General features: G+C 38.5%; 4 protein-coding genes across 6 annotated transcripts; 3 read left to right on the top strand and 1 right to left on the bottom strand.

The window, feature by feature from the left end:
• Positions 1–546: 546 nt before the first annotated feature.
• LOC143879719 (uncharacterized) lies at positions 547–3246 on the top strand. Its single transcript, XM_077382238.1, has 3 exons — positions 547–1652; positions 2324–2499; positions 2587–3246. The coding sequence occupies exons 1-3, from the start codon at positions 1060–1062 to the stop codon at positions 2934–2936; spliced, it is 1119 nt and encodes a 372-aa protein (XP_077238353.1). The 5' UTR covers positions 547–1059; the 3' UTR covers positions 2937–3246.
• Positions 3247–6835: 3589 nt separating this feature from the next.
• On the top strand, positions 6836–10820 carry LOC143879720 (uncharacterized). The gene is made up of 3 exons (XM_077382239.1): positions 6836–7070; positions 7158–7328; positions 10445–10820. Exons 1-3 carry the CDS (start codon positions 6931–6933, stop codon positions 10686–10688), a joined length of 555 nt encoding a protein of 184 aa, XP_077238354.1. The 5' UTR covers positions 6836–6930; the 3' UTR covers positions 10689–10820.
• Positions 10821–12397: 1577 nt separating this feature from the next.
• Positions 12398–14237, top strand: LOC143879721 (Tetratricopeptide repeat (TPR)-like superfamily protein). The gene has a single exon (XM_077382240.1). It carries the CDS (start codon positions 12474–12476, stop codon positions 14007–14009), a length of 1536 nt encoding a protein of 511 aa, XP_077238355.1. The 5' UTR covers positions 12398–12473; the 3' UTR covers positions 14010–14237.
• An 82-nt stretch (positions 14238–14319) lies between these two features.
• On the bottom strand, positions 14320–22512 carry LOC143879722 (nifU-like protein 3, chloroplastic). Of its 3 annotated transcripts, none has more exons than XM_077382242.1 (4): positions 22211–22512; positions 22006–22123; positions 21349–21650; positions 14320–14662 (listed from the first exon to the last, which is right to left on the bottom strand). In XM_077382242.1, the coding sequence occupies exons 1-4, from the start codon at positions 22325–22327 to the stop codon at positions 14435–14437; spliced, it is 765 nt and encodes a 254-aa protein (XP_077238357.1). In that variant the 5' UTR covers positions 22328–22512; the 3' UTR covers positions 14320–14434. The 3 variants fall into 3 exon arrangements, with proteins under 3 accessions (XP_077238357.1, XP_077238359.1, XP_077238358.1); XM_077382244.1 differs by having other exon boundaries at positions 14320–14598; positions 22211–22511; XM_077382243.1 differs by having other exon boundaries at positions 14320–14629; positions 22211–22507.
• Positions 22513–26820: the final 4308 nt, after the last annotated feature.

A 26820-nucleotide genomic window follows, 5' to 3' on the forward strand; every position in this document is an offset into this window, starting at 1 on the left:
ATCCATTCAATTTGCAATAGGAATCGGAATAGGATGTCGGTCCTAGAAACCCAAACCCAGCCTAGAAGTAACATGACCACTCATTTTTTCCAAGTAACAATAAACTATAGGGGAGTGATATTTTCTCCCCCTTTTCTTCTCGTGCCACCCCCTTAGTGTATTTGTGACTACTCTTTTTACACTGCAAGAGGGAGTGGCCAAGGGAAGAAGGAAAAAAGAAAAGAATATATCATTTCCCTAAGCATTATACTTAAATACTTGGTACCTATACTCATTCCTCTTTGGAGAATTTCTATAGCCAAAAACTTTGGATCAATCAAATAGCATTATGTGTGTCATTAAAATTGCTTGAATTTGTACAAATATCATACATAGGGTGATATACACCAAATTACAATGTATAGCAGTTGATATACAGGAGCAAGAGTATCAAAATACAGACTGCAAATTTTCAGGTGCAAGACACAAAGGGTAAAAAGGAAGTCATGAGTTTAAGCAATAGACGAGTCTCTATCGGTGAGAAAACGTCAAACTAAAACGCAGGAAACTGAAAGCATGAAATGCTCTTTTCCACTCTCTCTTTAAACTCCATCGTACACCTATCTCCATCAACCTTCTGACAATACTGTATAGCCACTGAAGCCATGAAAAAAAAAAAGAAAAAAAAAAGAAACAGAGAAAAAGGAAAAGAGAAAAACCCCAGTTTTGAGACCAGCAATTTAGATGCCTAGCTCAAAAACAACATGTTTTGCTTTTTAGCCCTAAAAGCAACTCCAAACTTTTCCAACCTTAGTCCTCCCTCTCTTTCTCTCTCTTAAAAGCCTCTGAAAACATGTAAGGAAGAGAAATTCCGGCCTTACATTGATTTCACCATCCCACCATTTGCAGAAAGAAGCTCTGGTCTTGCAGTAAGAGAAGCTGTGATTTTTTTTTATTGTTTTTTTTTTTTGGGTTCATTACATTCCATTTGGTATTTATATTTAAGAAGAACAAAAGCAAGAGAAAGCTCTCTCTCTCTCTCTCTCATATTTGTGGGTTTTGGGTTTTGATGGAGAGAAGATGAAAAGCCTTACTGACGCAGAATCATCTGTCCGTGGAAACTGGAACAGTTCTCCTTCAATGATGTCCTTTGTAGGGTTAGGGTTAGAAAGCAACCCTCAAAAGCAGTTTTGGGATTTAGAAACCACTACCAACTTTCAGAACAACACCTCCCACAACAACAACAACAACAACAACAACAACAACAGCAGCACTTTCATCAATCCAACAACAAGTTTCTTGGACTACTCTTCTTCTCTTCCCAACCACTTACCTCCCTCAAACTACTCTCCAATTCCTGAATTCTATACAAGTTATATGAAAAGAGAAGAGGGTTGTTTTGGGAATTACAGTACGGGAAGAATCGGATTAAATCTCGGCCATCGGACTTACTTCTCGTCGCGAGAATCGGCGTTGATCGATCGGCTATTCAAGAGGTCTCGTGGGTTATATCAGGGGAATCAGATTCCACGATGCCAGGCTGAAGGTTGCAAGGTTGATCTTACCAATGCTAAGCATTATCATCGGCGGCACAAGGTGTGTGAATTCCATTCCAAGGCTACAAAAGTTGTAGCTGGAGGGATTGAACAGAGATTTTGCCAGCAATGTAGCAGGTATGAGAAAGGGCAATTTACAATTTCATTTCTCTTGACCATTTTTATGAAGTAATGTAGTTTTAGGTGCAATGGAGAATGGGATAGTAGAGTGCCAAAAATATACACAACTTCAACATAATACAAAAATTTACGAAACCCATGCTTTGTTTCTTTTTTCCTTTTTTTTTAACTATGTGGGAAGTGGGATTAAGAGAAACACAAAAATACCCATGTAGAAACCTCTGATAAGTATTGCAGGTTTCGGGTGCAATGCGGCAGGTGGGAGTAGGATGCAATAAAGCAACAAAAATTTACAGACATCAACTCGACTCAACTAAGCCTTTGTCTCAAACTAGTTGGGTCGGCTGATGAATTTTTTTAATTTCGTGAAGAAGGTGAAAGAATCTGCTCGGCTCAAATTGACTAAGTCTAATCCTGACACTAGTTGGGTTAGTCTACATGGATCATTTTCTTCCGTTCTTCCCTATCCAAGGTCATGTACTTATATTCCTGACAAAACTTTGAACATAATAACAAAACTTTACAAAACAACCATGATTTATTTTCTTTGTTGATTAAGATTTCAACAGTAGGAGTAGAAGATATTCTAGAATAAAAAAGGGTTTTGGTCCTGTTTAATTTTCTTTCTTTTTCATTTTTCTTTTCTTTTCCCCTTGTGGTTGGTTTAGGTTCCATGTGTTGGCAGAGTTTGATGAAGTGAAGAGGAGCTGCAGAAAGAGATTGGCTGATCACAACCGTCGAAGGAGAAAGCCTCAGCCTGGAACAGAAGACCAGGTAGCCACTACTACAAAAACTGTAGAAAAGTGTACGGATAAGAGGGGACAAATAGAAAAGAATACATCAGGTCTGTGTAACTTTACCCTTTACTGATTCTAGGGTTTAGCTTAAGAACTAAAATCTTGATGATATCCTTTCTCCAAATTGTCTACAGTTACACCCAAAGAAAAGTCCTTATCTTCAACCCTACCTTTGCTCATAGCCAAAGGAGATGAAAATTTGCAAAAGCCCCACTACAGTCACAACAAAATACTGAACACCCAGATGCAGATCAACGGCCCAGATCTCTCCCTTGGTGGAATCGAATCTCATATTACATATACATCTGAACAACCCTTCTCTTCATCGAATTTCATGCTTAATTGTCATCAGAATTTCTTCTACTCGAGCTCCAACGAGGCTTCAGCTTCTCAATCGTCGGATCAGAGCCACCAACAGCAGCCTGAAGATCTTCAGAATCTGTTGCATTTGGGTCATGCTATGTTCCAAGTGGATCTGCTCTAATTTAAACTCCAAGCTTGAAAGGTGGGCTCTGGAGATTTTTCTCTATTATAATAAAACGAAAGAAATATGGGTCTTCTTCTAATGTTTAGTATGTGAACTGAGAGACAGTCAGTGATTGCCGAGTTACATGAAATATATGATTCTGTAGCATGTCTCGGTTTGGATGGTTTGTGTGCTTCCCGTTTGAAAGAGAGAGAGAGAGAGAGAGAGAGAGAGAGATGGTGCCGGAAGTTTTCTGAGTAGTACTGTGTAGTGTATTTTTAGAGAATCGTGTGGGTTGTACGGGGTTAGTGCAGGTTTTCTTTCTTTCTTTTCAAGGTTTTATTCGCTCCTTGTGATATTGGCACCCTCTCGTATTTTTACATGTTGTAGAGAAGGTTAACAGGTAGCACCAATTCACTTATGTCTTAGTCACGATGTATTCAAATTTCTCAACGGTCGGATTGTTCTCAGATTTGAAGTGTTCTTCGGACCGTACTTCCCATGTCTCGGTCACGATCCAATTCAAATCGGACCGTCCATTAGAGTGTCCTAGCAGATCCTACTTACATTTTACAAAGTTAAAATCCTTATTACTATATATAAAGCGAGAATCTTAACAATTGGTTCCCTTCTTTCTATCCTGTAAGTGTTCAACTAACTTTACCAATACATCCAATTTCGGGAGGGCATTTTTGTCATGTTAGACGTTAATGACCCTGCAGAAACGTCCAAACAAACACTGCTAGCTATTACTGGTCATATAATAATAATAATAATATAATACGCCAGCTGTCTCTTTTTGCCCATTTGCCTGTAATTTCTACTTTATACTTTTCCTGTAATTGTCATATTTTAGAACATTCTTTCGGTATTTTTTTCTTAATTTTGCTACTTTGCATCCATTTTTCCGTAACTTTTCATTTAAAACTTGGTACCTGATTATTATTTTATTGCTATTATGTATTGCTAGCCACCTTTGCACAAATCGTACTTCTGCCAATCTTTGCAGCAGACAAGTAGACTCGGCGAAGGTGGCTAGCAAATCTCTATAAAAAAAAAATTCTTCAAAAAAAATGTCAAAATTCTGGTTGACCCGCGGGTGTGCAGGCCGGGTGCGGGTCCAAGCCCAATGACCCATAAAATCCCCCCTGTGATTTTGACCCGGCCCGTTTGACGCGTTTTCCCATGATTTAGAGGGAAATGATGTAATTATGAGAGTTTTTATATAGTGTAAATCCTGATAGTGAGTATTTTTTTAAAAAAAGTATTGTATGGCTTACATCGTAGGATGATTCAAACCGTCCATTTCAAGGGCCACAATGTAAGTAGATTGTCTGCCAAAATTCATTTCCATAGGATAATTACAACCCTCCAACCAATAAATATGTTTCTTGTCATTTCCTAAATATGTCGTTCCACTATAGACTGGGGGCTAGGATCATCGCATGGAAATGTGTTTTTTGGGAACACCCTATTTACGATGTGGCCCATCAATTGGACAGTTTGGATCATCCTATGGTGTAAGTTACACAGTACTGTTTTTTTTTTAATAGGGAGTAAGAAATATGTTTTTAGTTTGCAGGGTTTGTTACAAAATTCTTGTTAGAATATATATGGTGTAAGTCCATGTAGTGAAGTATTTTTTAATAACCGGTAGGAGTCCCTGCAAAACCCCAACTTACCTATCAAAAATAAATAAATTGTACTGAATATTTTACGTCCTACACCATAGGATGATCCAAACCGTCCATTTAATAAGCCACAATAAAATTTGTTTGTTCCCAAAAATAATTTACAGATGATAATCCTTTGTTCACGCACGTGCAATTGCATGTGCGTTTTTGCTGGTCCTCAAAAGAGGGTGAATGCAAATGTGACCGTGTAGCTGCAAGGATGAGCGCAGTGACAACATCACATTGGGCTAGGGACTCTCCAGCCAGGGTCAATGGCTAGAGAAGGGGGTGACTCTAGACTTGAATGAAAAAAAATACTAAAAATAGAAATTGCTAAAAACAATGTATATGACTTATTGTTACTAAAATACCCCTTAAACAATAATTAAACTTATATAAAATTAGAGGGTATTTTTGTAAAATAGTATAATAAAATCGGATTTAGGACTGTCTCGCGGGCTTTTGTTGGTTGTCTGGATCTGATCATTAACAATATTGGATCCTGTGCTAGGGTCTCGAAATGAGTCCATTGATCCTGGTAATGTGTCTAGTTCCTAGCCGTTTAACTTTAGATTCGGATGATCCATCGGACCGACATGAGTCCATTGACACCCATAAGTACCAGACTATTTGGTACTTATGTCTCTCTTCACATTGCAATATGGAAAGTGATATTTCCTCATTCATTTTACACTTTCCACCCTGTTAGGTTGTTCTTGTCCCGAAAATACTCAAAATACAAACAAAATCAGGTGGCATGCAGTTATGTGTAGGAAAAGAAAAACGAGACTACCAGAGGGCTCGAAATGTTGTAAAGGGGCAGGAAATATCACATTCCTGTATACGATGGACACTAATATGTGAAGGTTTTCTTGATGAATGTAGACAGCTGTGTTTTTATTTTCTAATTATCCTAGTTTACTTGCAAGGATTTAAATTTTGGTTTCGGAAACGGAAAATTTCCGTTTCAGTTAGAAATTTTGGTAAAAATTCTATAAAATCACGAAAACATATGAAAAAAATATGCAGATGATAGATTTAAAATGGAACTTCATGAAATGCTAGAATAAGCACGGCTACATGCTTAGAAACTATCACATAAGCCTGACAACTATTCATAATTGTTTAAAAACATTTACTAAGGTGAGTCTGGAGTATTTTCATCTTCCTCCTTGATCATTGTTTATATTCATAGTTTATTGCTCTTTTTTTCTCTTTTATATTTTTAACCATCTCGGTCTTGGGAGTTTTTTCTTCTGCTTTAATATATTTTCCACAATTTAAGAAAATTGGTTATCAAAATCCAAAACAAACTAGGCCTTAGTCTCCTAAGAACCATCTGGAACATGTGGATGCTCCGAACGAAATCACAAAAAACATAGCAAATTTAGAGAAAACTTAGTAAACAGTTGGCAAAGCAAATGTTAAAAAGGATCAGGAAATGTTTGGAAAGTGTTAAGAAACAATTCAAAAAAACCCATATGCTTTTTTTTTAATGAGGAAACTGTTGGTGCGCTTAAGCTCTCCAAACTTTTGGTGAGCTTAAGCGCCCCAATCACATGGGGGCCCACTTTGTTAGGTGATCCAAAGCATTCATTTTAAAGTCTCTTACATGGATTTGTCCATTTTTGTCCTCCACAAATGGAGGGGTTAGGATGATCCTATGGAGCTGATTTTTGGTACACCCCCTATCTATCATAAGGCCTTTAAAATGAATGCTTTGGATCACCTAACAAAGTGGGCCCCCATGTGATTGGGGAGCTTAAGGCGCACCATAGGTTTGGTGCGCTTAAGCTCACCAACAGTTTTCTCTTTTTTAATTTACTACTCTTATTTTTACTTTATATATACTTATTTTTCTAAATAAGATGTAACAAAAGGAATAAAGAGATGGTTAGGTGCATTTGTTTGTTAGATTAATTGATTGATCTAAACCATTCATTTGTTTGTCTCCACCATGATTGGATAGTCCGTGCCTCAATAATCATCTGTAGGATGATCCTAACCGTTGGATTTATATACCCATCTGTCCATTTTACACAGAAAAAGTCGTTCAAAAGATTTTCAGAAATTGAACTCCCACATAAATTCCACACACCTTAATTTTAGAGCCCCGGCTAATTAGTCAGAAAATAGAAAAAGATCTAGGTTTCGTGAAATTTCTTCCAAGTTCCAACCCATCGGATCTTGCCACGTGGCAACCTCTCAATCATAGAAAGGATAAGATCTCTACCACCCCTAAAATACATGTCCAAGAATCTACCCAATACTCTCCACCATTAGAAGAAAGAAACTCATAAACAACATCTACTATCCTCATAGTCTTCATCAATCAAAACATGGCCATGGTTTTTTCCCAACAGAGCTTCCTCAGAAACACCCTCTCTTCAATCTACAAACACAGGCAGAATAAGAAGATGAATTTACTGCCTTCAATCTCATGTAGTTCCTCCATGGATAAAGACCCAGACCCATCTAGGTATACCTGATTCTATGCCAAAATTCATTTCTCATCATACTATATGTGCTATGTATGTAATGTTGGCTATATGTTTTGGATCAACAGAGCGCGAGAGGCGCGGTTAGTGAAACTTGCAATTGTCACGCTTGCGGCGGGTGTGTTGACACTCGGTTCCATTCGCGAAGCTACGGCTGCGAAGACTGGCGGTAGAGTTGGAGGTCAGGCCTTTCGATCCGCTGCTCCTCGACCATCGGCCCCCAGAAGCAACAATTCGAGGTAAGGACTTTATAATGAATATTTTTGTTAATTAAACTACTTATTAAACAGAACAAGTTGATGTTTGGCCCTTTATTTAACTTGAGAAACTAAGGTCGTGTATGGGTCTAGGGAAAAGAAAATTATGAAAACTAATTTTTTTCTGATGAAATACATTCCATGAAAATAAAATTTCGGGGTCCAGTAGGTTTGCAGTTTTCTTGAAAAAACTAAGGACGGTCGATTTTGGGAAAAATTCACATTGAAAATGTGTTTACCAAACATTGGAAAATTCACTTTCCATAGAAACAATTTTCGGAATTTTTTTCTCCTGTATCAAAACAACCCCCAAGATAAGAATGTCTTTGGAATGATAAAATGAGACGGTCTTACACTCGCAATTTGGCCTTGAAATGGACTAGGGGTATGTTGTTAGAATATGTGGGATCCAACGGTTAGATTGGGTTAAGATCTCACCGTTGGATCATCTTGGAGGTAGATTATGTAAGTTGGGTCAACGAGGCAACTAGATAAATTAGGCAAGTGGATTAGAAGAGGCAAGCAATAGAGATTAGGAAAGTAGATTTGATTAGGATTATTTCCTTCTAGAATTATCTTAATTCCATTCCATGTTTATCATGTAAGTGCTCTATATAAGCACACATTGATCCTCTTGTAAATGTATCCAAGTTTAGTGAAATCTCTAGAATTTGACATGGTATCATAGCGGGTTGATCCGACCTTGGCTTGACTCAACAGTTACAATTTCGTTGTGGGGCGGGCGGGCGGGCTGCAGCCGCCGTCCGCCTGGTCCCCTTCAATCTCTTGATGACTTGATATATATTTTTCTATCATTTTTGCTTGATTTATATATTACTTTATTTCACCGAGTAAACAAATTGTTAAACCCAAGTTACAGATTCATTTTTCTACATAGCACCCATGGCTGCCATGATTCCTGCCTCGAATCTGCATCTAAAGTAATTGTTTTCATTCTCGATACTGTTGGTCTCTACACATAACCAATGTGTATTATTTGGAGGAAAGTTTCAACTCTCGTCTTATTGCAAACTCAATCTCTGTTATTTATAGCATCACAGCCATTTCTCCTTTCTTCATCAAAACAGTACACCATCTACCTCCTTTTCCAACTCAAAAATTGATAGAGACGCCCCTCTTTTAATATGTCTCCTCATTTAGCCAACTTACTCAATCTACCTCCAAGATGATCCAACGGTGAGATCTTAACCCAATCCAACCGTTGGATCCCACATATTCAAAATCAACCAATTTGATGCACACTCTTCCAAAAGTCTATGATGAAGACTGATGTTGCTGCCAATGATCACCAACGATGGTTGCCGAAGAAGACGCCGCTTGTTGATATGTCGCAAAGAGGGTTTAAAAGAAAAATAAATAAAAATAATGGATCAATAGATCACAACCTCAATGGGGTAGACAAGACTTAAGCCTCGATGGGCGAGTAAGATTGGGTCACTATGGACTGATGCCGGAATGGGCAAGAATGGGCCTCGATGGGCATGACAACATGGGTTGATTTTGATTACATTTATAATTTGGGGAATTCTATTGTATTGAGAAATTTTTTTAAAATTGTTGTCAAACATATATTGATTTTCAATCCATATACGTTTGAGGGGGCATGTTAGAATATGTGGTATCCAACGGTTAGATTGGTTTAAGATCTCACTGTTGGATCATCTTGGAGGTAGATTTTGTAAGTTGGGTAAACGAGGCAACTAGATAAATTAGGCAAGTGGATTAGAAGAGGCAAGCAATTGAAATTAGGAAAGTAGATTTGATTAGAATTATTTCCTTCTAGAATTATCTTGATTCCATTCCATGTTTATCATGTAAGTGCTCTATATAAGCACACATTAATCCTCTTGTAAATGTATCAAGTTTAGTGAAATCTCTAGAATTTGACATATGTTACCTGGTTCATAGGTTCACTTGGCACGGGATTAGTGTCGTAGTTTGCTATTGCCCGTTAGGGATTAGGCTTCTTTGTACCCAAGTGTTTGGGTTGCTCTAGATTCATGGGTAACTGTACTTGGAAGTATCAAATCATAATGTATATTATATGTGAAAAGTTACGACTCAAAAATAAAAGGGAAATGATATGCACTAGAGGTGGTGTCCAGGGAAGAAAAGGGGTGGGGTTAAATTTATCACTTCTCGGATAAAAGGGCCAATGTATAGAGATCAAATAGCTAGCATGAGACGATTACAAAGTTATATCAAAGGTCTACAACCAACATCTTATATAATTCCCAACCCTAATCTTAGTACACAAGTTTCGCCCCAAACAAAAAATATGTGATTTTTGCATTATAAAGGTACTTTTATACCTTATAGCCTGCACAAATGTGAGCCCTTCAGGCCCAGATTGTCATCGACGGGGCTAGAGGAGTGCATTTGGAGTAGAATGGAAGACAAATATAAGATGGCCTTAGCAGTCCCTCTGATAGTAATAGCAGAAACTACCCTACATGATCTAAAGACAAACACTAAGGTCCTGTTCGTTCTGGACTTTGAGAACCTGTTTTTGAGTTGAAAACAGATTACTGGACTAAAAATTGCATTTATTTTCAGTCCAATAATCAGTTATGGACTCAAATCGATCTAGGTTCTAGTATGTCTCATATAACATTCCTACCCTGAGGACTACATCTATATACGGGTTGGATTGGATCGGGTTGACGCCAATGCTAACACAACCCGCTATAGCATTCCCTCAACCCTAACCCAACCCAACCCAAGCCTTGGGTTGAGGATGGATAAACCTCACAGAAAGACACCTGGCCTGACTTCTTTTTTATTTTTCATGTTGAACCCAACCCAAGGTTGTACCCCTACTTCATGGCTCTTCTTCAGGCCCCGTTCCTTTGAGATCATGACGATCGATTGTTAGGCTAAAACCTATTATTGCGCTTAAAATTACATTTAAGTTTGACTCCATTAATAGCTTTAGGGCTAGCAATCGGTATGTCATAATCAGAAACGAACAGGGCCTTAAAATGTGACTCCTAATTCGAAAAACATATTAATCTAATTTTGGGATTGAATAAATGAGCTTATATGATTATTAATCGACATAATTCTACAATGAGCAGGACGAACATCTACATAAATCCACCTGTGGCGCCACCTCTGGTCGGTGGATATGGATATGGATACGGGGTGCCATTCTATGGTGGATGGGGTTGGTCACCTTTCTCGTTCTTTGCGCCGGGGCCCAGTGTTGCTGTCGGAGTTGGAGGAGGATTCGATTTTTTTGCACTGATTTTTGTGCTGGGTGCGGTCGCAACCGTGATCAGAAGATTCAGGGGACCAAGGGATGACGAAGATGATTATTAGTCATGAGTTTTGATGGGATTATTAATTGATTAACTTGGAACTAAAGAGATCCAAAAGCTACCCCTTTTTTGTCAACCTGTTGTATATTGTATTTACAAGAATAAATGTAATTCAATAGCTTGGATTTGTGAAGATTTGATATCATTTCATAAGCACACGGTAAAGAAACAAAGTAATCCAGAACCACCTTGGAAGGTTAGAACATAGTATGCATGAACAAACAAACAAAGTTCCTCAAAAGTCACACAAATCATTAATCCTGACATCTTGAAAAAAAAAAAATCATGATAAATTAGCTTCTCCAAGTGGTGAGAGGAGTGTGGTGGTCATTAATCCTGACATCTTGAAAAAAAAAAAATCATGATAAATTAGCTTCTCCAAGTGGTGAGAGGAGTGTGGTGGGAGGAGGAGAGACTTGAGAGGGACGACTGAGTTGAAGGTGGCAATTGGCTAAAAAACAAGTAAAAGTTGATCGTATTTTGGGTATCTACACTCCCCGACTCTCCCTCACCATTGGAGAAGCTAACTTATAATGAAAATAAATTCACGGTAGCCAAACGCCTCAAGGCAAATGATATTTCCAGCATTTCCAACCCCTCTTGTTTGTCTTTCCTAAAAGTTGTGGCATTTTCACCTCGGGAAGTAATATATCCGCCCCTTTTGACTACTTGGACACCTAGCAGTAGTGTACGTGGCAATCAGAACCATTGAATCTTTCTGACGTGAAGTACATCAGCCTCTCTGCAGTCATTGATACACTCTACTGGTGTCCCAAGTAATCAAAAGGGGCAGATATATCACTTCCCTCTCACCTTTTTTGTTGATCTTTTTCCTTATGTTTAAGCAAAAGACAAACAAAAGTTGTGGCGATGGGGAGAAAGGTGGTGGAAATATCATTAATGCATATATTTGTTTTTGAATGTGAACTACTGTCTATAAGCTAACGGAAAGAAATTGGGTGTGAGGATTAGATGATGGGAAGTGATATATTCGCCCCTTCTTTTTACTTGGGACAGCCCCCTCTAGTGTATTTATGACTTCACTATAACACTAGAGAGTAGAGAGGGCTGTCCCAAGAAAAAAAAATGGGGGTTAGTACATCCCTTAGATGATCCGTGGTTTTGGGTCCTACACTATCCAAAACAAGGACGGTTTAGATAAGTAGTGTTGCAGCTTGGGCCGGGTTTTATCCAACCCGCATCGACCTGACCCGAAAATAACATGGGTCGGGTTTAGAAATCATAGGTCTTGGGTAGGGCCGGGTTTTAAATTGGAAAACCCGACTCATTCTTGGGTAGGGCCGGGTTTAAAGAAAAAAAACTTGAAACCCGACCCGAGTGTACTATGACTTTCTTAAATATCTCTTGAATAACATAGCAAATTATTTTCTAATATACTGATACAATTGTTTTCATTGAGGTGATCATGTCTTTTATGTGAAAATATAGTGTCTTTAAATTTATACACTTGACGACATAAATTTAGAGATTGTTGGTGTGGAGATTTGTTTTTCTTTTCCACAATCTTTAAAGTTAGTAATTATATATCCTACGGTGGAAAATGAAAACCCGACCCGACTCGACCCAACCCGAGAAACTATCTTGAGTAGGGCCGGGTTTACAAATCTCGGGTTTTTTCTGTAAAAAAATAATTAGACCCTACCCGAGTTGCACCTAGAGATAAGTGAAAGGCTCCTACACTAAAACCCGCCCTTTTTTGTGTTTTTATATATCCGTTGCATTTAAAAACGAGAAACAGAACATCCCTCTTCAGCAAGAGAAGAAAATGATCCTTGCTAGAAACCTAAAGAGACCCATCATCCAATTCACAAGACTCCCATCAAACAATCTCCAATTCCCCCCATCAATCTCTTCCAATTCAACCCTTCAACCACCTCCTTGTTCCCAAATCGACAAAATCACAAAACTCATTAACGATCATCCATTCCCAGACAAGCCTCTTCACCCCTTCCTCCTCCACCACATCCCACCACCTCTCCTCTCCCCTTCCCTCATCGAAAACATCCTCGGCCGCCTCTTCTCCGGCCACGCCAACGGCCTCAAAGCCTTAGAATTCTTCAAATTCTCCCTCCAATTTCACCCATCTCCAAATGCATTTGAGAAGACTCTCCATATCCTGGCCCGAATGCGGGAATTCGAAAAAGCATGGGAATTGATGCAAGAAATCCACCAGAAACACCCTTCCTTGATAACCCACAAGTCTTTGAATATTTTTCTTTCCAAATATGCGAAGTTCAAATCTTTTGAAGACACCCTCCAAGTGTTTCATAAAATGGAGAAGCTATTTTTCGCGGGAAGGGGATTCGGGGTTGACGAATATAATGTTCTCCTTCGAGTGTTTTGCGTCCAGAGACAGATGAAGACGGCCCGGGCTGTATTTCGCAAAATGCATTCTAGGTTCTCTCCAAACACACAGACTTTAAATATCTTGCTTTTGGGTTTTAAGGAATCAGGAAATATTACTGCTGTAGAATTGTTTTATCATGAGATGGTTAGAAGAGGATTTAAACCTAATGTTGTTACTTACAATATTCGAATCGATGCATATTGCAAGAAGGGTTGTTTTTCTGATGGTTTAAGAATACTAGAAGAGATGGAAAAGGTCAAAATTTTGCCAACTTTAGAAACAATTACTACCTTGATTCATGGTGCATGTATTGCGCGAAATCCCATCCGTGCTCGCCGATTGTTCGATGAAATGCCTCACAGAAATTTGAAGGCTGATATTGGGGCATACAATGCTTTGCTGGGTTCATTTGTCAGGTCTAGAGATTTGAAGTCTGGATTCGAGTTGATGGATGAAATGGAAGAGCAGGGTATTGAGTATGACAATGTGACTTATCATACAATGTTTATGGGTTTAAAGAATTTGGCTGGTGTTGAGGGTGTTTGGAACCTTTATGGAAGGATGGTTGAGAAGAGTTTTGTGCCGAAGATGCATACGGTGGTGATGCTGATGAAATTCTTATGTGAGAACGGTCGATACGATTTGGGTTTGGATCTATGGGATTACATGGTTGAGAAAGGTTGTTGCCCTCATGGGCATGCCTTAGATCTGTTGGTGACAGCGTTGTGCTGTAAAGGGAAGCTGGGAGAGGCTTATGAGTGTTTCAAACAAGTGGTGGAGAGAGGGAGGCATCCATGTGAAGAAGGTTTTCGTGTATTGGAGGGGTTTTTAGTGCGAGCGGGGAAGACAGACAAGTTGGCAAAGCTGGACCAAATGATGAAGACATTACAAACTGTTATGCCTCCATCAAAGGGGCATGCCCTTGGTCTTCCAACTGTTATCACTGTGAGTTGACAAGGTTCACATTTCAGGAGCTTTAAGGCAAGAAGGTTTAAATTCAGTGAATTAGTTGCATGGAAAAGGAAAGTGAAATTTGAAGCTGTAAGATGTAAATATTACCTTGCAACATGTTATTTATTCATTTTCTTATGTTGTATGTGTGATCTATCTTGAATTCTCAGAACTATCACTGATGTTTACAATATCAAAGTTGAGCCATCTATGTTAGGAGGCACAAGAACACTTTTGACTCATTTGTATACTTCGTCTTTCGGAATAAAATTTTTAATTTTCAAAAAAAAAAAATAACACTTTTGACTCTGAGTGGCACAATAATAATGTAATATTGCTCTACAAGAGTACAATTAAGAACCTGTAAACCAATGTATGGTATAAGCCTGCTGGTTCTCCATTTTACAATAAATGAACTAAGTATTGTTTCACTGATCTATGAGCTGGACGGCAGCAATAGCCGGTATTTTTTCCCTGAGTTTCTGTGTGAGAGCAACACGAACTGTCATAACGCCTGCTGCAGGTCCACTGAGTCGGACCTTGACCACATATCCGTTGATCTGAACGAACTCAAGTAACCCACCTCCTGTGCCTGCAAGGTATGGTCTTATCTCGGAAAGAATCTGAAAGATGGAATTGAATGTGATCCCTTTAAGCTGAAGTAAGTTTCACATGCCAACATATATCATCCAAATAAATACTTTCTTCTATTAAGAAATATAGATCAAAAGTTGCAGACGAAAAAATCATATATTCGAGGTGATGAGAAGGTCCCAGCTTCTAAGTCTAGGTACATGCTAAAGTACTACTAAACATGGCCAGGCGTGAATTCCAGATTCAGCTTGCTTGATCATTCAGGGCCATGCATGCATACATGCTTTATTTTGTATTTTCCATGATTGATAATAATATCAATGTATCATTCAAAAGAAAGAAAGAAAAGAAAACGATAATGATATCAATGTATGACAGGTCTAAAGTTAGATTTGCAATGGATTCATTGATGCAGCTTACCAACCCAGATGCCTAGTTTAATCATGAATGACAATTATTTTCATATTGATAATGACATCAATGTATGACATGTCTAAATTTGGATTTGCAAAGGATTCATTGATGCAGCTTACCAACCCAGATGCCTAGTTTAATCATGAATGACAAAGCTATGCACAGATTATCTCCTACAACAATTGCTTTAGCATATAGATGGCATGTCCTCTTTATTCCCTCTAAAAAACATTTTTTACATCAGAAACAATAGGAACTTGGTCTCTCCATCCAAGAAAAAGAAAGAACTATGCATTCAGGTTGAAAAATAGATGTGATGGCTGGGTCACTTCATCTTCTTAAGCAAGATAGGTGCGGCTGCAACTGGGGTAATAAGACGAACAAAACCAAATTTACAAATGAAATGTTGAAATCCTGTACCCAAATTCAACTGCTTTTATCTGTTCTGTAACCTCCTTGTATAAACATGTTAAGAAGTGTGTGTATTAGAGACACTGCAGGTCTCATCCATGCCCACTATTAGCATCTAATATGGAATGCCAGTGTCAGATGAACGATTCCAATCTCACATGGCAGGTATGATGTGCTTGTAGAGGATAAGCAGAAGCCTAACCAAAAACAGAATTTAGGGGAGAATAAATTGAATAGTGAGATTAACTGGCACTACAAATGGATAAATTGACAGGTATACCCAACAATGGATGTGAGTAATATAAAAATGATTCCATTGATGAAAGAGTTATTAAAGAGATACTGATTGGAAGCCCGAAAAAGCAGTGATTATACTGAATCCATGTAATTAGGGCAAATCGTCTCTACAAAATAGAGCAGATAGCCCATTGCTTATTTGATAGCTCACCTGAGGAAAACAAGATGGAAACCTCCTAAACAGCATCAAACTGAACTTCGAGGGAGCTGTGGTTGATAGGTTAGTGGATATCTTATTCGCAATTTCTGGGCTGATTGGTTTGAAAGCTTGAAATGAGGATAAAGTGTTGGTACTGCTCACTGGGCCCATATTTTCACTTGGGAGCTGCAAGAAATTTTGGAAGTTGAAGGGGATAGCAACTTGATTTCCTGGGTGGCCAGTAAGTAATTGGGCCTCGTGGTTCATTGGTATCATGAAAGAGATAGTCGATCTGTGCATATAGTGTAATCCCTCTAATGTAGGATAATAGGGGAAACACACAACATAAAAGCATCTACAAAACTAATAGATTTATGGATTTTTTGCACTTTCCAAAACTAGATTTCAATCAAGCTCTCCCACAAGTCCTGGAAATTACTAATTACGGTTAATCTTAGAAATCCTAGCCAATATCAGCTAGATCCGATCATTGGATCTCAAGATCTACTCTTATCAGAAGAATTGATAGCTGACATCATCTGATCTGATCGTCATATGGGAGATCTTATCCACCCAGATTAATGGCAATAGTGCTCTTATAAAATCCATTAAATAAATTCAACAAAACAAAACCTTAAAGTAGATGATCGATGAGATGAACTTGAAATTCAAGCAAGAATATAATTTAAGAGTTCGATAATAACTTTGCAGAAGATAAGGAAGATTGTTGATCCACGACTTCGCAGCTTATAATCCTAGCGCATCAAATTCTCAGTCGATTTATCATCACACCACTATCTGTGGGAAGAAATTTTCTTCACAGCAAAGCTTTCAATTCTCATAAACATATCATGCACTTAAATAAGGAGAACGGGTCGCTTTCTCCTTAATAGGCAAAGAGGTTAAGAAATCTAATGAGAAGCCTATAGAGACCTACAAAGTTTCAAGAGACCTTATCAGACTTTTCTCGTGTAATTCTGAAAGAGTCGTCCGAAGAATTTTTTGCAAATGAGAGATGTGCAGCATACTATTGTTCTAGTTCTAAGATTATCGTTGTCAAATTACCACCTTATAGAATGAACCTGATAGAACATGCTGAATTGAAGCCACAAGTCGATGAACTTCTACACAAGGAATTCATATGAGAAAACCTCAAGCCGTGTGCATTACTATCATTACTGACACCAAAGAAAGATGGATCGTGAAGAACGTGCATCGATAGTAGAGCTATCAAAAAATTGCTAGAAAGTATCCATTTTTTATCCAACAATTAGATGACATGCTGAAAGTGATATCAGGATCTTCTATCTTCGTGAAGATTGATTTCCGAAGTGCTTACCATAAGATTCACATGAGAGTAGGATATTAGTGGAAGACTGCCTTAAAGACAATGGTTGGTGTTGCCCTTCGGTCTCATTAAATCACCAATCACATTTATGAGAGTATTGAGACAGTTCTTTCATTCCTTCATGTCATTTTTTGGTGGTTTACTTTGACGATGTACTAACCTACAACAACAAAATGGAAGAACACCTATCTCACATATAGAAGGTTATGAAGGTTCTCAGTCGAGAGAAGCTCTATGTAAATTTGAAGAAATGTTCTCTCACGAGCCCTAGTGTGCTATTCCTTTGTTTTTTACTCTCAACCAAACAAGTAGAAGTTGACCCTTAGAGAATGAAAGTGATACTTCATTGTTCAATTCCGACGTACATTCACGAAGTTCGAAGCTTCTATCGGTTATAACTTTTTGTTGGAGATTTATCAGGAACTTCAATACTATCATTTTGCTCTAATTACCAATTGCATGAAGAAAGAACCGAGAATTCGCATGGAAAAAGACAGCCACTAGAGCCTTTTAAAAAAATCAAGAAGAGGATGACAGAGACTCGAGTATTGGATTTTCCAGATTTCTCAAAGGCATTTTGAAGTTGCATGTGATGCATAGGCATGTTGGAGAAGTGCTGAGTCAAGAGGGTTATCCCGTGGCCTTTTTTTAGGAAGAAGATAAAAATAGGTAAAGAATATGTGGTTTGCGTACAACAAGGAATTTTATACTGTTGTACAAACTCGTAGATATTGGAGACACTACTTGTTACACAATGAGTTTGTACGTTAGTTGGATCATCCATTGAAGTACTTACATTACCAGAAGAAGTTGAATCTGAAAAGTGCAAAGTGGAATGCCTTTTTTGCAAAAGTGTGCATTCTTTTTCAAGCATATGTTTGGAGTGGCATTTGACTGGAGTGGAAAACAAGGCCGCATACGCTTTAAGCAGGAGAGTCTGTCTTCTACATTCTTTGACACTTTAAGATCATGGTGAGATTATGAAGGACAACTTGAATTTGGGAGCATCTATAAAACAATCACAGCAAGGAAACAAGATAAGCATCCTACTTCTTTCATTCACGGAGGTTACCTACTCAAGAGTTCTAACTTGCGCTTGCTGAACACATCATTGAGAGAGAATTTGGATATTGTTCATTGAGAGAAATAATACCCAATCTGCCCCCGTGTAAGTTTTCTTGTTATTTTCTTCTTTTACAATTAAAATTTCATTATTTTTTCGAAAAAAATAGTAGACCTAAATGTTATTCAGAATTCAACTATGATCAGAGCAAACTCATCTGAACATCAGAACAGGAGACTCACGAGGGTTCCTTACGCTTGGGCCATAGCAATGTGACTGAACCAGGGATGCAGATGCTAATAGTATGATTTAGTCGCCTTTGCAATTTGCAAAATAACATTTCTAAAATCCTGAAACTGTGTTCCATTTAGTATGGAAACTCTCAGATAAACTCTGATGACTAAAAATTGCACTTGAGAAAACTCTTAGTTCCTAATATTATTCTTAAGGAATTTCACAGCTAACAGTTGAGATAAGTAACATATATAGGAATAACATTTTTTTTAAGCCTGCTACACCCAATAATATATATAGGAATAACATTGTTCATCATATTTTGGAGGAAGCACCATTGCCAATTGATTCTGTGGAACTCAAAGAACACAGCAGCCCCATCGTTTTAATGGAAATTCTTGTTTTTGTTGCCCACCCACTAGGTTTCCCGCTTCAAAGAATTTGAACCTCCATGTCAATAAAGCACAACAAAATGGCTTGCCAGGATCCATCTCAATTCTCAAATCATAACCAAGAACAGGATTGCCCACAACTCTCATCAAACAAACCTCGACTTTTTTTTTGGCTACAAAAGAAGAAAAACAGACCCCCATGCTATGCAGCAACCAGAAAACAAGGTGAGGAGAAGAAATAGAGCCCAAAGACACCTAGAAAGACCACCAGGAAAAGGAAAGAAACAGAAGCCACACTAGTTGAAATGGAATTTTGTGACAGACCAACCAAATCTTTCCAGAGGATCTAACAATCCTGACTAGTTTAAGGAGCGATGGAGGGAGCACGGATTCAATGAATTGGAAAAATTATCATTAGCTCTCTCTTCCTCCTAAAAGATGTGGCTGATTTTCTTAGAGGAAGTCATGCATAGGTTTTATATTTCCCCATTAAACTGACAGCATACCATGGTACATGATCATGTCCTTCACTACGATAGACTAGCCACACAATACAAATAGGAACTTCTTTATACCCCCTCTTTTAAGATCTAGATAACCCACAAGGCTGCAAATAATTCTTCTGTTGAATTTGATGCCTCACCCATGGGGAAACAATACCCAAATATGAAATCACCCAATGAACCACCACCGACTGCAGCACCGTGTTGCATATCGATGCACTATCTGTGTTTTATTTTAACCATCCCATGTCTGGAGGAAACCAATTTATCGGGATGATTTTGGAGTGGGGAGGAAGAGGACCCATAAATGAAATATGAAATCACCGCATGACTTTGTTACCACCTACAGCACCCTGGTTTGGTTCATACCTTGTGGATCAGTCCATGGGGCGTACTTGCTCCTTGGATGACCAAGCCTTTGTGCTTGGCGGACTTGTGCGTGGCATCGTCATGACTCGTACTGGATGGACTTTGCATTGGGCTTCAAGGCTTGATGTTCGATGTACTCGAGATGTTGGCTAATCACGAGAGTGGGTTCAGAGTTGGTCTCAGCAAGTCTAAGCTCAGTAGCTCGATGAATGGTTTGGTGGCCGTGAGCAAAGTATCTAGAAGTGCATTCAAGATCTTAGCCAAGTAGCCTGTTGAACAGCTTAGAGATTGTGTGCACATATAAAGCATCAAGAGGTGTAGGTGTGTAGGGCCTTCAGAGCCTTGCACAACTAAAGACTGGTCTTAGCATACGCATATGTTGAGGCACCGCACGGGTTATCCCGCTGCTAAAACAAGAGGCCCGTGACATTCTTGATGAACTGAGTTTGTTTTTAGCCATCCCGGCTCTAGAGGAAACCAATTTACTGGGATGATTTTGGGTATGGGAAGAGGACCACTAAAACCTCTTGTGTGAAAGACTTCACTTGTCAATTTCTTTACTAGGAAATCTGAACAATCCTTGCATGGTGAGGAAGAAAAGATTGTTACAAATAGTTGCAAAGTGCCAACCATGGAGAACTTGTATCCGTGCAATGTTCAGAATTTGTGGTGGCTGATATCATCATACAATCCGAGATATCTCACATTTGAGTTGTAAAAAATCTCACAAGTTCTAATATGTAATGTGATATTTTCCTTTTGCATCTTGAAAGATTTTGTTATATAGATCAAAAGAAATTTTATCTAAACTGAGGAGAAAAAACAGAATTTTTTTTCCATCATTTAAAAGAAAACTGAAGAGAATCAACACTGTAGAGACCTGCTCAATGCTGCACCAATTTGGAAAGGGCATGGGTTTATTATAGCAGGCACTCCTCATGAGACCCTATATAGCTCCAAAGCCTACCATATCACAAAATTTCCAACAGAAATAACTTGGCTTGGAATACCCATCTGGTGATGGTCAATTTTGTTTAAAATCCAACTAGCAACATTAAAAAATTCATTGTCTGGCGATCATTTTAGTCAGCAATCTACAGAGATGCATATTCTTATGTTTATGCTTTGCAAACAAACATTTTCTTATTATAAAAATCCTGGGAAATCAGAATTGATTACCGCATATGGCAAGTCTGTATGCTAATTTTCTTTCATGTTTCAAATATTCTACATTTCAGGCAGAATGGACAGATAACAATGAGTTATACTATACTTGAAACTGTGAACTCAAAATCTCATGGTTTCAACATAGCATCTTCCAACTTCTGAAACAACCAATTACTCATCATTTATACTACTTCAACACAACTGATATTCGGGCCGGGCTGAAGAAGCCCAAAGCATGAAGTAGTTAAAACAATAAGGCTGGAAGTTAGCATTCACTGAAACAAAGAAACCAGAGGATGCATGGTATGACTGAAAAGCAACCAAACTATATTAAGTGATCTAGAAGAGAATGACCAATGGTAAGTGCAAGTGACTTGATTGAATATCAAATTGGGTGAAGCATTTTCTAACCTTTTCCACATTTTCTTCATTGAGCTCAAGCCCAGTCTCAGTGTCGAGGATCTGCTCAACTGCCTGAATTTCAGGAATCTTATCCATGAGGCGAGTTTCGATCCCCATCTTCAACGTCATTGTTGAGCTTGGACATGACCCACATGCCCCTTGTAGCTTCAACACCACAACAAGGCCATCAATCTCATGAAGAACTACATTCCCTCCATCAGCCATCAAGCCCGGACGCACTTCCTCCAATACTCTTTCAACATTCTCTTCTGTTAGTGGCAAAACACAACTGGGGGGGGCCACAGCAGCTCCTTCAACATCATAAACCAAGCAAACAGCCATGAAGCCAGTTAATGTCATAACCAATAACTGTTGATTGAACCATCTGCTCTATCTCAATTCAATCAAATCAATATGGATTCCTTTCATCTAGAAAGGCTACTTACTTTTTTCATGAAATTCTCTAACTATTCAAAGTATAATTCTCAAAAAGTTCAGAACATTAGTTGATATATCTACAGAAATTAAACCCTTCATGGTTTTGTCCATGTAATCTTTTCTCATGATTTTAATTTTTCTATACTAACCAACCGTACCCAAAAGCAAACATATAATGAAATACCAAAAAACACAAACAGAAAAATGATGAGATTTCAATCCAATTACCCACTCGACTTCTCCTCCTCCGACTCAAACGGATGCCAAAAAAATGTCTGATATCAAATTGACCTCTGCAAAAAGTATTCTGTTTGGACGAAATAAGGCTGCATTCTGAAACAGAATTCTGCCCAAGAAAACAATAGTTCAATGAGATTAATTCCTCTAAGATGGTAACACAAAAGGCTGAACATTGAATTGAAAAATTAATTACCCTAAGGAGTGGAAAATGAGCAACTGAGAATAGTTCAGATGAAGGCGAATATTGGGTAATTGTTGCAGTTCTAGCTGTTGCTTTTAGGCCTTGCATTTGGGTTGAAAATAAACTCATTTTCTTCTCCTAGTCAAGGAAATCCATTGGAGAAGGTGGTAAACAGAGAGTTTCAGACTTCAGTTATATGGGTTCTGAATCTTTCCTCAGAATCTGGTTCAGAAAAGTGAAGATAGAATGGTTTTGGTTGGCTGATGATAAACCGTTCTGATTCTTTTTGGAATAACATTAGATCCTCTGTCGTGTTGTGGATAGAATCCAAGCCCTTAAAAACTGAGCGAGGAAGGAAAGAAAATTAAGTAGTGTGGGAGTGATATTATGAGATGCACCTATTATGAGACACTAATAAGACACGTTGTGTCTGCGCTTAAGTAGAGTGGGAGTGATATTATGAGATGCACCTATTATGAGACACTTCAACGGCATATCAGCTTGATCCAAACCGTACATCTAGTTGGACCCATGGACATGTTTGATATTACTAATCGCAATCATGTGACGATCCTAACCGTTGATGTGACTCGATTGAGTTAGAGCAAAACTAGACATTTTGGTTTTCTTTTGCTTCTTTTGGACCTCACAGCAATGTCACTAGCAATAAGTGGCACCTTCATGGACTAGTGGCCTCTCTCCACGCACCTCTGTTCACGTAGATAGCCACATGCCATATAAAAACATAAACATAAGAACCCGCATGGAAAATAAAAATAAAGAAGGGCTCATTAGGCCATCCAGATGGCAAAAGACTCTAGAACTATGGCAGAGGAGGCATGATCAACTGGCAGCACTGCGAGCCCACACATATCAAGGTGGTCATAATCCCTACTCAATTAACCCAAAGAAAATCCAAAATAATAGGGAAATGATATTTTCACCCCCCCCTTTTCGTCTTTGGCCACACCCCTTCTAGTCTATTTAGGACTACTCTTTTTACGCTAGAAGGGGTGTTGCCCAAGGATGAAAAGGAGGTGAAAATATCACTTCCCAAAAAATATTAATGTTTGGCTAGTCAAGTCCCTACTCAATTATCTCAAAAAATATAATAGGATCAGTGGTAACCTCCTCCCTTTTTCTTTTTTTGAACGGCAAAGAATTTTATTAGTGCAAACTAAAAAATCAAGGGTCGAAATGATCAAAATTCAACAAAACAAGACCACGAGAATACAACTCGAGTGGGAAGGAAATCAAATGCCTCCAACTCTAACCATGAGCACCCTTCCCTAGCTAACCTACAGGCCTCAGAATTAGCCGACCTCCTAACATGGTGAAATGATATACCAACCACTCAGTCAGACGTTTCATCCATCTACGGAGCAAACCTCCAAGGAGGAGATGATGAACCCTCCAAACCACTTAATCCCATTTGAAGAATCATCCTCCACTCTAATATTGTTTAACCCATGTTACTCCAACATCAATATTCCATTGTGCACTGGCCGCATCTCGGCCTCATTTGAGTCGGCTACCTCTAATTACTTACTACACTCATCAGCCTTCACCGTCATCCTCTATACGTACTCCTTACCCTTTAATTAGTACCAAATTATTATCATAGATAAGCAAAGATCAAGGATCCATCAAATTTCAATGTTGAAGATCATCAATCGAATGAGTTTTATTCCCTCCTATCTTCCCTCTTCTAGCATTTTCATTAGATGAGTCTTAGTCTCGTTTACCATATCATTTTCCAAAAAGTAAAAGCAAATCAAATAACACCAAATTCACACCCATAACCGAGTGTATAGTGGTATGGATCATTCATCTAGTAGGTGTTAAAATAAAAAAAAGGCACAGCCCAAAGATCGTAACAATTGGACAATCATATCTCAACCGTTCAATTAATGGACACCAATCTTTTGAACTTGAACAAGATTGTTCGGCCTTGGTCTCGCCCGAAATTAGCCCTTTCACTTTTTTTGTAGGAGTGCAACTCGGATCGGGTTGGGTCATGTTGAGGCCAACCCAAAACCAACCCGAGGACCCATTTACTCAACCCTAACCCAAACCCGACCCGTGTTCCAACCCGACCCAATCTGGAGAACCCTTTTTTTCCAACCTGAACCCGACCCGAGTTTATAAGCTTACTAAAAAAATTTTAAAAATAGATAAAAAAATGCCGGGTTTCACTCGGGTTGGGTTGCCCCAGCCCTCAACCCGGGTTAGGAAAACCTGACCTGAGACACCCAACCCGACCTGATTTTTTTGGGGTTCAACCCGACCCTAGTTGCACCCCTACTTTTTTGTGAATAGCTGACATTATTCTCACTAAAAATCAAGTAAAAAAATCTCAGCCCTTTACAAAAGAGTGAAAGGGTGATTTCAGGTGATGCACTTAGTCCGAAGGTGAAACAGCTCCCTGCATCTTGTTGGACATATTGTGAGATATTTTCCAAATATTCTTATTTTAAAAATATAAAAAAATATTTTCAAAAGACACTTCCTTTTATGTGAAAGGGTGTCTTAGGCTTCGACCTCTAGCTCAATTTGTAAGGACCATCTTCTTCGACAGTGAGGTTGGAGGTTCAATTCAGCTTTCCTCCCAAAAATTGTCTACGGGTTATTAAAAAACAATCTTGTGAAAGGGTGTTTTTCATGCGTGAAAGGATGCCGTTCTATCTTTACTGTTTATAAAAGAAGGTATAGGATTTCACTTCAAACAAACTTAGAGAATGGCCTAGAATCTATAGAATTGTGTTCTGTTTTTTTCTTTCTTTTTTATTGATAAGCTGGGGTTAGGCAGAGAATTGTGTTCTTTCCTTTCCGTTTCCAAGGGCAAACTGGTTCCCTATTGAACTTGGGGTGCAAGCGCCCTGGACTGATAGCCGTAGGCATTGTATCCTTCACACTTTATTAATTTCCATGTAGCCAACTGGATGAGTGAGGAAATAAATCATATTTTAAAGCCGGGTTTGTTTTGGATTTTGAGAATCGATTGTGTCCGAAACCGCTTATTGGACTCAAATTTACCTATAATTTTGACTCCAGGGCTTGCAATCGGTTCTCAAAATCTAAAACAAACATGGCCTATTGTTGTAGGTTTTTTTTTAATGTAAGAGGACACGATCATAGCTTATTCAATTTATGTGAAAAAAATAATTATTTAAATATATTTTTCTTTGTAGGTCAACTGATAATCTGATTGATACGGTTGTTTCCATTTTATATATTAGTTGGCCACGGAAATTAAAAACTTTGTTTTCAAGCATTGACCATATGTATTAAAATCTTCACATAAGAAATTCAGACGGATGATTCACAAAGAAAGCTACTTCACTACTTTCATGTATTCTAAGAAAATATGTAGAAACCAACTCTTTTTTATTAGTTAGGGTTCTTCTATCACTACAACTCACCTTTCAATTTCCACAAACCACCTGTATCTTGAAAGATCTTTAAGGAATGATCATCTTAAAATTCCCATGAGAAAAAATGATAGGGCCCACCCAGATGGGATCTCTACAGTAGGGCCCATCAGGTTGAACTCTGATTCCCATCAGTTCTCTAAGTTAGAAAAAATTTAGCAGGTTGAACTCTGATTGGATGACTGATTAAATCGTCCTTGGAGATTATTTTCAAAGATGGGATCTCTACAGTAGGGCCCATCAGATGAGCAGCCAGGATCTTACTGATGCCATATGAATGGACTCAAATCACAATGTGTCCCACAAGGCCCTTAGGTGCGTGAAGCCATCTCATAGTAGTAACTTAGAGAGAGAGTTTCTCCACTAGGCATCTAGGTGAACCCTCCAGGTTAACTCGACGCAGATAGAGTCGGTGAGTGCTTGCTGATAGCGAGTCACTTACTAATAGCGAAAGGCAAACATCTCTCCGCCTGTGGCCATAATTGCAAAGACTTTTCCTTGCAGGCCCTCTAAGCCTTCAATTGACAAGTGTTTTCCCTTTTTCTTCTATTCTTAGTGGTCGTGTTCTTTGTCTTTTATTTTGTCCTTCCATCCTTCATGTCTTTTCCTTTATTTTTCTTGGGAAGTGCTATTTCCCCCGCTCTGATGCCTACCCCCTCCTAACAGTTTTCGTCAACTTTTATGAAGGGGTGCAGCGTAGGGGCTGCCTAGGTAAGGGACTGGGTGGGACTCAACATGGTATGGGATGGGTTTAAAGAGCCTTGCCTAATGCGTTCCATTAGCTCTGGAGCTTTTGACGTATCGGTAAGGTACCTAACATAGAGAAGCAACCGTTAACTCCAAAAGCATAAAAGTTAATGATTTCTGTTAAGAGAGAGGGGGGATATCACTCCCCTTCTTCTTTTGATTACTAACCCTTTAATTTATATTCTTCCTTTGATTGATGTATTTCTATCCATAATTCGAATGAGTGATAAAATGTTATATATAATGGAAGCAATTCATAATCATCCGGTTATGATTGATTTAAACCAGCCCATTATGTATACGTTTGCATTAGCAGAAAAAACTAGAATTATTTTTCCATTGTAAACAAATTTTCCATTTTTCCTGTGTTTGATAAAAAAAAATATTGAAAAATTTCCTTGTTTTCAAGGACCACGACCCTCATGTACCAAAGAATATTTTTCC

The sequence above is a fragment of the Tasmannia lanceolata genome, unplaced genomic scaffold (genome assembly GCF_043159265.1).
Source record: "Tasmannia lanceolata isolate RefF3 unplaced genomic scaffold, GAP_Taslan_0.1 ptg000006l, whole genome shotgun sequence".
Lineage (NCBI taxonomy): Eukaryota > Viridiplantae > Streptophyta > Magnoliopsida > Canellales > Winteraceae > Tasmannia > Tasmannia lanceolata.